General features: G+C 46.0%; 1 protein-coding gene across 1 annotated transcript; it reads left to right on the top strand.

Annotated features, from left to right (window-relative positions):
* Positions 1–1267: 1267 nt before the first annotated feature.
* PtA15_3A645 (uncharacterized protein) lies at positions 1268–2638 on the top strand (the record flags this gene model as incomplete). Its single annotated transcript, XM_053167633.1, has 2 exons — positions 1268–1337; positions 1431–2638. 2 exons carry the CDS (start codon positions 1268–1270, stop codon positions 2636–2638), a joined length of 1278 nt encoding a protein of 425 aa, XP_053018831.1.
* Between the last annotated feature and the right edge of the window lie 8168 nt (positions 2639–10806).

The following is a 10806-nucleotide window of genomic DNA, read 5'->3' as shown; positions in this document are numbered from 1 at the left end:
TGAGTTGATCGCATGAGCAGTAACCGCCATGAATGCCATTGTGTTTGGCGAAGTCCAAGCATCGAGTGTAAATGCGATGTGCTTGAAGCTTTTGAAAAATGTTTTCAAGTATTGAGAGTGAGCAGCGTAGAGATGATGTACCTCTAGCGCTATGGTCTTCCTTCCAAAAAGCATCTGGCCAGTTCGTACCAATGGGTTCAAGAGCTCTAGGACATTCCGGAATGACTCGCGCTCAACAAATGAGAACGGTAGATCTGCATCGGCAATCAGGTAGGCAATAGCTTTCTTCAACGAGTTTGAGGTGAGACACCCATTCGAAAAGAACTTATAATAAAGAGCAGCACCATCAATTTCTATTTGAATTGATTTCGATTAAACACAACAATGGGTTATAAAAAAAAATAACAGTACCTTATTTCCTTGCTCAGTCTTTTGGCGCTTGAACATAGAAGCTATATCCCTGGATCAAGACTCAACCTTGGACGGGTCCATGAGCTGATGTTTACAGAGTAGGTGCTCCATCATTGACTTAGTACTTCCAGTCTTGTCACGAGTGATTGGAGCGTTACAGGCTTGTCCAGTTTTCTTCAAAACCACTGTACAGTGGAGCTTTTTGTTCTCGGGTTTGTCCAGAAAATAAGTCCACACCCATGACTTGCGGGCGGGTTGGGCGGGTTGAGGGGCAGCTGATTCCGTCTCTGCATCCATGTGGTCTATTGTGGAGTTGTAGGCCGGTGGCTAATCTGCCACGTAGCCGGCCCAACGTTTCAGAAATTGGATAGAGAGGCCGGGTACCCGCGGGTATACCCGATAATTACCAGGCATATCCGCGGGTACCCGCCGGGGAAAATACCCGCATGTACCCGTGTACCCGACCCGTTATCCGCGGGTATTTCCACAGGAGCATCACCCTTGGTTTTTTTCCTCGGATATTCCCGACGGGTATTACCACGGCAGGGCTGGAGGCTCTCGGGTACCCCGCGGGGTCCAGCCCTAAGTTGCCGGACACACTTTATTCGGCCAGCTCGGCAGCCTCAAATAGCAGAACTCGTTGGACAAAGGGTGTCCGACAACTCGTCGGACAAAGGGTGTCCGACAGCTCGTTAGACAAAGTGTGTCCGACAACTCGTCGGACAAAGGGTGTCCGACAGCTCGTTGGACAAAGTTGTCCGAGCCTCGAGGGGTTAGTTTCTGCAGTGCCTTTGCTGCGCTACGGTAGTTCCAATAAGTTGTCCACGCCCAGGACGAGAACAGAGCGCGAACCACGATGGACGTGATGGAGGAGACGCCGGGCGATACGGAAACCGTCGAACAATTTCAATGGACAGAGGAACTTAGTTTGTCCACCAACCATTAATAAAGCATCATCCAAAAACAGCCCACAGACGCATAACTGATAGATGGATAGTCACTTCCGACGATGTATTCAGTCTCGGTTATCGGGTTTTTGCAGGAGTTGGCCCACAAGCACAGCCTCGAGCCCGACCATCTTTCGCCAGGCGAGAGAGATCCAGGTCTGACCATCAAGGACATGGGCGGAAAACTCGAAACCTGGGAGAAGCTGCATTCGATCCTTCTCCCTTCGATCAAGGACCAGCTCACCTTGCTTCTAAAATCGCTCGACCTAATCGATCCCAAGAAGAACCCAAAGCCGGTCACCGATCAAACAATCGAGATCCTATCAAATCTCGACAAGACTCTAGAGAGCACTGTATCGGCCATTGTCTCCCTCACTCGAGAAGCACCTCTACCAGACGAGAATCGTGATCAGGGCCTAAAGAAAGTGAAAGTCTTTCGATGCTCCTATCTACACGAGAATATCCAGCGTCTGGTCGAACGCTTGATCTATCACCGGCTATTCCTCCAGCTAATTCCGAGATTTGTCCTATGGTGCGCTAGGGCAAATACTCATATCGAAGATGATTCGCTTTTGAAGGAGGGATCGGGTTTGAGAGCAGATATCCAGATGTTTATATTTTATTGCAATGGGGTAATCGCTAGAACGATCAACTGGGGCCAAAGCTCCGACTGGGTTAATATCCACCGAGCATGGATCGAAGCATACCTGAGACTTGGTGAAGCCCTAGAGACATTCACTTGGCGGACCAACCTCACAATTCAAGGAACACCGGACGCTGATCCTAACGAGAATAACGAGACAAACCCCACAACAGAATTGATTGGCAAAGTAGTCAAGTCAGGCATACCGCTGATCAAACTAGCAAGGATCTTGACCAGGAAAACTTCAGAAAACCTCTTGAAGAAACGGATATCAACATTGGATACAACCCTAGAACTCAACTCGGAGACGATCAAGCAGTTACACGAAACCCCTGATTCGATGCTCCGGCTCTACTACCTGTCCAGCCTCTCATGCTTTCCTGACCGCTCAGGTCGAGTAATCCCAGTTGATCAACAAAACTCCATCCGCTCTGTAATCCAAAGCCTTCCACAGGACATGGAATCCGCCTTAACCGTTCTAGATTCGTGTCTTATTCCCCTCCTGGCCAAAATTAATCATGATCCACCCGACGGACAATGGTCGGCTTTCCTTCTGGACTTGAAGCAATCGTGGGACAAGGCAAGTGATCATTTGATGGATGTTCTCTTGCCCTTTCAAGTTGAACGCACAGCTTGAATAAAATAGTACCCATCGGAAGAATACTTGAATATAATTTTATGTATAATCATCAAGAGCTTCACAAAAATCAATCTATTTAATTACCAGCGCAACAGGACATCGGCAAGTCTGTACTGAACCAAGTAATATTCAAGAAAATTGCTGCTTGAGAACCCCCTGAAATGAAACCAACTACATACATCAGTGATTTGTTCAGGAATTTGGAAGTGGGCCAAGTGGTCATCAAAGGGATTAGGGTTGAGAATTGGGCCGGCCCAAACTAGCCCACTCGATTTTTGCTTGGCCTGACAAGGGCCCGAACACAAATGGATGGGCCAAGATCCGTGGGACTCTTGGAATGGACCAACTCAAAACAGTTGGGTTGGGCCGGGTTAATGATTTCATTGGGTTGGACTCGGGTCAGACTTGGGTCAGACCCACAAACAAGCACTTGTGAGCTCAGCAAAGATCAAGGATTCCAACTTCAACTCTAGTCAACCTGACTGGTTATATTAAGCTGACTTCTATACCCATCCAGAATGCCACCACCAGTTGAGAAGGCCAATTCCAAAGCTATGTAGTGTGTGAACCGCGCAAGGGAGGGATATATGGGCTGCCACGCCAAGCGTGGTTGTTGCATAGGTTAGAATGTGGGTGTTGAGATCTTTGGTTTACATCCGGAAGACTGGATTTTCAAGGTTTTTGGAGTTAAATTGGACATCATGGCCTGAATGGGTGGGTGTTGATATCTTGTTTATTTGGGTTTGGAATCAAGAAATTAAAGAATGGGCACAAAACAGAAGGAGCTAAATAGAATTCAAAGAAAATTTTGATGTTGGGTGAGGCAATGAATCTGGAAGGTGCTGGTTGTAGAACCTCCCCCCTAGAAAAATTACGGCTTATGTGCTGGCTGCATGATGATAACCACCCTTCCAGAGACTCCAAGGTAGCAAATGGGGTGAGATAGAAATCATCACCAAATAAAACCCCTGTAGCCTGGTCAAAAAGTGACAAAAATCTGTGACCATCCTTGAATAGTCCTGCAGATTTTCCACAGAGGTCAACAACAATAACAAAAGTTAAAAATTGTGTGGTGAAAAAATTACACCCGCTCACCGGGCAGGAGTCCTCCACGGCAATTTGGTAGGAACCAGCCTGGTGTTGGCTTGGAGATAGGGGTTCTGACCCCCTGGTGAGCCTCCCCAGGGCAGAAAGACCATTCCCAACCAGTTGGAACACCTCAAGCCTCACCTTTCCCATTGCAAGCCTGAGGAGGGCAAAGCGCAAAATCATACCTGCTTGAGCAGGATGTAGAGACTGTAAAATGAAGATGTGTCTGGTGAGAGTCAAACTCACAACCTCATGACCTATGCTGAGACACATACTAGAGTCAACAATGCATCTATTACGCTAAATGTAATTAGTGCTGCTAAAACTAAATTGTAGCGCTTGTTGCTAATAATCTGGGGCTGTAATTTTTAGTGTAATACCAACCCGCTAAAAACCGCTAACACTGAATTACAGCTAATTAGCGGCTTGCTACGCTAAATTAGCTGTAATTTGTAGCAAAAATTGCACTTTTTTGTCCAATCTGAGTTAGCTGTAATTGTAATAGTCCGTCCGCTACAATTTAGTTTAGCGTAGCGGCACTAAAAAACCACTAAGTTAGGGTATTACACGCTAACTGTAGCGTAATAGATGCATTGTTGCTAGAGTGCTGCCTTTACCAACTAGGCTACAGACACTTGTGGCTTTCAGCTAGGTGGTTTGTTGGTAGTGCTCATGGGTTGATCCAACAGCCCTCCATACTGTGGTGATGCATTATGGTAGCAGACAACAGACAACTCAACACAGGAAAGCTGTCCTGCAAGCAATGGTGGGTAGTTACGGTACGGTTATTGGTAGCCTACCAATATTGTAATAGTTTTTCTCTTTTTACCGTTACCATTAACCGTAATGGAAGTGTGTTACAATATCACACACCAAGGATGTTTGACATTTGACATCCGTTACAATATCTGCCTGCACGGAGGGGCAGATATTAGACTACATATGATCCAGAGGGGGCCATTTGCCCCTCTTTATCTCGTTAACCAGTGGTTAACGCGTTAAGCTACTAGTAACACAAGTAACACACCAAAAAAATCAGGCCCAGGGTTACAACTGGTTGTTACTAGTAGGCTAACGCGTAATGGCAAGCGTTACGCTACACAGATAACGGCGGTTATTGTAGCTTATTGTAACTACCCACCGCTGCCGCGAGGAGGTTCAGCAGTCCCTTTGCCTTCCAGCAGGTAGGTGGGCAAAGCACCACTTTAGGTCTCTCATCAAGATCACCAAGAGGCTTCATAAATCTTGGAAGACTCGTGGAACACATTACCAACTAGCAGGAATACTCCCCAGAAAATCTGTATGTATAACCGGTACAAATGGTGGGCTGGCTGCACATATCTGCTTTCCAAGCAGGAATCATTCATGTCAAGTGGGTACACATTGACTTAGTACCAACTGGGAGACAGGTGTACCAAATTGCCGATAAAACTGCATGGCAAGTTGGCGAGGTACATAAGACAACAAGATTCTGTCGGGAATCCTTGAGGAGGGGTTTACCAACTTGCTTGTTGCCTGCCTGGCAAATCGGGGTGCGTGAGGTGTTTCCCCAAGCAAATAAGTCAAGTTGTATTCACACATTTTATTTCTGTGGGGTGTGCATGACCATGGGCCCGTGGTTGGGCGGTGGTGTGGAACCATAGGTGTGTTTGCGCGGTAGTCTTGTTGTGGGAAGTACAGACTCCCTTTCTTGGGAAGGTGAGGCGGCAATATCTTGAAACAATGTTGCAAGTTGATGAGTTTTCCAGCTCATCAACGGCAATCCTTGCCCAACAGAGCTTGGAGGTCTCCTGTGTGGAAGGCTAGCATTGCCCCGTCGGGGGATGTTGATTGGCAGTCTTGCCTCAATTGTGTAGTGGAGTGCGGTAGACAAACTCCACATTGGGAGTATCATGGAGTCAATAGGCGGGTGGGAAGGAGAAATTAACTGCAGGCATTCACAACACAATAGATTAAGGGTCTTCACTCTACCACAATGCTAGCTTGCTTCCATCAACCTTTGGCACACTTTGGCTTGGTTTATGGTTTATGGTAAAAACTTGTTGAGAACAACCAGAACTAGCAGGACCACTACCTCCACCAACACAAGCAAACAAAGGCGTATAAGGCTCTTCTGAATCTTCCTCCATTACCTCCGTCACCAGTCAAGGAGAAGCCAGACCCTCTTGACAACAACCATCCCCCATCTCCTTTTGTATCATCAATCTCTTTAATTTTTTCAAAAGTAATCACACGGCACATCGACAAAGGCGCAACACCATTGGCCCCAATCTTGACTGACAACTGCATAGTTCAAAACCCTTTCGGCCTACCGTTTTCAATTATCATTCCGACACCGGCATATCAGCCTAAAACCAACACACCTCGGGAACCATCCACTCCAGAAACATCGCCGCTACACTCTCTGTCAGAACAATCAACAACCATCTCGGATGTCTTACCAACCCCAGAGCTAAACACTACTTCCATGTCACAAAATGCCGCAATCAACATTTCTCCCAGGAATAAATTTTTACAACAACCCAGCGTTTACAAATCCAAAATCAAAAAACTTTTGGCGGACGGGTCAAACTTCAACAAGTGGAAAAGGGATATCTCCTGAGTAATTCTACTGACACTTGGACATGCGGCTTTCTTCAAGAATTGGGAGAACTTCACAAAACTCTTTGCTCAAGAAGAAACATGTCTTCTGTATCTCGTACAAATCACGGTCCATGACAAACTTTCATCGCTTGTCAACAGATACACAAAGGGAACCAATGCTTTTGAAGCTGTGCAGTCCAATTTCCAGGGAACAATCCGCTTCAGGCAGATGGAGCTTATTGATTGGTTACTCAAGTTCAAGATTTCTGGTCCCTCAACCAATCCATCACAAGTCCAAGGCTTGTTTAACAAGCTTTTTGATGTATCCGCGGATCTCAAAAACGCTCAGGCAGCATTGCCACCTTTGGTTGAGGGTCTCATTCTCCAAGCAGTTGCGCCGGCCCCATCGACCATGTCTTGATCTCAGCTCTTCCAAAACATATCCTTTCAACTGGGAGAAAAAAAGGACGCTACGGCTTGCAAAATCCAGATGATTATCAATTCAGCATACGATGAGAGCAACCGTTTCAACAGCAATCAATTGCCAAATGTATCTGTATTCCGATCGTTTACAAATACACAACCAAACAACCAGGCGAACTGGAACGGACATTGTCAACACAATTCCATGCATCAATACCAAGGTCAAATCCCATCTTGTCATCCTCAATCAACAAATCAGTCAACACCTCAACAACAACAAGTTGGACGGCCGGGTAACCCTACCATTGACGACATATCAGCTGCCATCAACAACATCCAGAAGGGAAATCAAGGTCCAACCAATCCGTCTATTTTCAACGGGAAACTGTGCTCATATTGCGGAGTGCAAGGTCATTGGAGATCGTCTTGTCCAATGCTCCGCAGTGATGCCAAAGCTGCCCCCGCCCAACACTCCATCGCACGGTTGCCCCGCTTCTGGTTTTGCCCGTCAAGCCGCACCACCAAACGACCCACCCACCGGCATTGACAAAAATGTGGAAGTTCAATCAGCGGTGGGCGCGGATGCAAATGGTGCCGCTGGCGTTGGCACGGTTTTGGATTCTGGGGCGACCCACCATGTGAGCAAATCTTTTCACTTATTCTCTGATCTCCGTCCACTTCAACCAAATATCAAACTGAATCTTGCCTCTTCCATGGGATTCATGAGGGCAACCCACAGTGGTCACCTGAAGATGGCCAATGGGGATGGTACCCTAACCATTCTGCAGGTGCTGTTCAGCCCAGAAATGAAGGGAACTCTCATTAGTCTAGGCCAACTTATCGACTCAGGATTTCAGCCGCACTTTCTTCCTAATCATGATATCATTTTAACTTCTCCTTTTGCGTCAATCACTGCTCATTATCATAACCGCTCCTGGATCATAAATGCAAATTCATTTATTTTTTTTGGTCCGTCTGCCAACCAATTTTCCACGCAATCATCCTCAAGAATCATCTCCCCGGCCTACGACTGGAACTTTTGTCTTGGGCATGTATTGGACACCATCATCAAAGATTTTCTCCGCCGTTTTGTCCCATCCTTTGATTCAAAATCTAGGCAGCCATTTATATGCAAGACCTGCAAGCAAACCAAGAGTGAACATAGACGACATTCTCTGCTGGAAATCATTCCACAGGATAACCAACTCGATCTGCTATTCACCAATGTTATGGGACCATTTGACCCCAACATATCTGGCAACCGCTTTCTTCTCACCATACGTGACCACGTCACTACTATTCATTTGTTTTTCCCATGAAGACTTGCGCCAAAGTTCCGCATATTATAATTGCTCTTATTAAGAAAATGGTACTCAATTTCAACTTGGCCCCCAAGTTTATTTGCTGCAAAAATGCCAAAGAGTATACTGTTCAACCTTTATCACAATATCTAGATTCTATTGTTTCCAAATTAATCTTTACATCACCCTACACCTCTGAAAAAAACTCCAAGGCTGAGAGACTCAACCGCACACTTGGCAATATTGCTTGATCGACTCTTACACACTCTGAATTGCCCTCCAAACTTTGGTCCTACGCGTACCGTTGCACTTGTTTTCTTGTCAACCGGATATCTAACCAACATTGCAAGTCAACTCCCCTGGAATTATGGTCTGGCCAGCAACCAGATGCAGAATCATTTTATCCATTTGGAGCACGGGTAGCGGTTCACATTCCGAAAGAAAGGCACTGCTGTGGTGGTCAATCTGGTACAGGGCCTCAAGATCAATATTTCTACCCTCAAGAGTGCTACGGTGCGCAGGAACTCTTTTCTTCCTATGTAGTTTTGTCCTCTAATCTCTTTCTTTCCCCCTTCTTCTTCTTTCTTTCTTTCCTTTCCTTGTCTTTTTTTTCTTCTTTGCGCGTGTTGGATGGTTGATTGTGGGGAGGGTTGTTTTTCTTCCTCTTTTTGTTGTTGGTGTTGGGTTTTGTTTTCCTTGTTTTCTGTGTGTGCACGTGTGCGGGGCGTGATGATGGGTCCGCAGTGCGCAGCGCCTCCCGGAGTCTGAGTTCGCCCACGAACTCAGAGGAAGGGGGGAATGGAACCTAGCTGATCCCATTAGGAATCCATCAGAAGTTTATTGCTCATTATCAGAAGCCCTCCAAAGCGCCATACTGAATCTTGTTGATCCCCAGAGTCTCTTCCCTGTTCCTGGCTTTCTTCTTCCCTCAAAAACAACAAACCGTTGACGCGCGCTCAACGCCGTTGTAAAATCTTTCCCCCCCCAAACCTCATTGCTTAACCAATCCTCATTGCTCATCCCGACCATCACCCTGGAGGGCACACAGTTTTCTTTTCCCCATTCCCCTCCAACAACTGCCTACCGCCTGGCACGGTAGGAGTTCCACACCGCAAGTTGGATATGCGGGGTTGGACGGGTTACCTGGTGGGATATCGAGATGATGAAAGAGGATGGCTTTTTTGGAATCCAACAACACAAAAAGTGGTTAACTCAGAGTGTGCCACCTTCCTTGATTTCCAAGGAAAACCAATTTTTCCTCCACCGTCTACTCTTGCTAACAATCCTACTGCCCGTAGAGTTCTGAAACTTGGACATGAACACACAAAAGAAATCTGTGAATACCAAGACAGTCAAGTGGATACCCTTCAAGCAATATCCAACACTGAAATTCCGACTACCCTCAAAGCGGCACTCCGTTCTCCAGCCTTGGGAGAGTGGCGAAAGGCGTGCATGTCTGAATGGTCCCAATTGGAGGAGGTCAACACTTTCAAAATTGAAGATAAAGACAACAAGCACTCAATTGGCACACAATTTGTTTTTGACATCAAGTGTAATACTGACAGCTCCATCAACAAGCTAAAAGCACGATTCATAGTTAGAGACTTCAAACAAAGGTTAGGCAAAGATGTCCGTTCTACCTTTGCTCCAACAGCTTCACTCTTGACACTACAAGTTCTACTCAACTTGGCCGTAAGGAACTGTTGGGTCATAAACTCATTTGACATCACTGGGGCATTCGTCCATAGCCCCATCAACAAGACCATATACGTGGATCCTCCATTAGACTTATTTCCTCATCTTGCCGGCAAAGTCCTAAGTCTCAAGAAAGCACTATACGGAACATGTCAGGCAAGCCGCTGCTGGTGGAAGCACCTCAAGGGCCTGCTACACGGTTGGGGTTTTGATTGCGATGAAGTTGAGGAGTGTTTATACAGATATAGGAAGGGGAATTCAACCATTATTGTATGGATTCATGTTGATGATGGGATTGTTTTTGGAAATCAGCAATCCGAAATCAAGCTGTTAAGGGAAAAGATGGAGTCAAGCTTGAGGGTAAAATGGGATTCTAAACCCGACAAACTGGTCGGAATTTGCCTTGAATATGAAGATGATTCCATTCTCCTCAGTCAACATCAACTCATTGATCAACTTGTCACAAAGTACAAAGAAGAAGTCAACCAAAATCTGATCCTGATTCACACTCCTTTATCGGGCAAGAACCTTACAACATCATGGGGGGAACCGGTATTGGCGACTTTATATCAATCATTGATTGGCTCTATCAATTACTTGGCTCTAGGGACTCAACCGGACATAAGCTTTGTGGTCAATTACTTGGCGAGATTTAGCTCAAATCCAAATGACTCACACTAGAACTCTCTTTCTCACTTGGTTCAATACATCAACACAACCAGAACAAAACGGCTCTGACTACGTCCGCTAGGTGATGAACTGATCTCATGGGGCTAGGTGATGAACTGATCTCATGGGTTGACGCAAACTGGGGTGGGGAATTTCAACGCTCCACATCCGGTTTCATAATCACGCTGTTTGGCAGCCCGGTGGCATGGGGATCACGTCGTCTAAAGGTGGTTGCAACATCAACATGCGCTGCAAAATTCATTTCACTCGGATCAAGGGTGGGCAGTTACGTTACAGTACGTTACGGAGGGCTAATTGGATACCGTAACTTTTTTTTAGTTATCCAAATTAGCCATTTGGGTAACGTAACATTTTTTTTGAGTAACGTAACGTAAAGTAACTTTT

This window comes from Puccinia triticina, chromosome 3A (genome assembly GCF_026914185.1).
Source record: "Puccinia triticina chromosome 3A, complete sequence".
NCBI classification, from domain to species: Eukaryota; Fungi; Basidiomycota; class Pucciniomycetes; order Pucciniales; family Pucciniaceae; genus Puccinia; species Puccinia triticina.
This window is presented reverse-complemented; position numbering and strand designations above follow the sequence as displayed.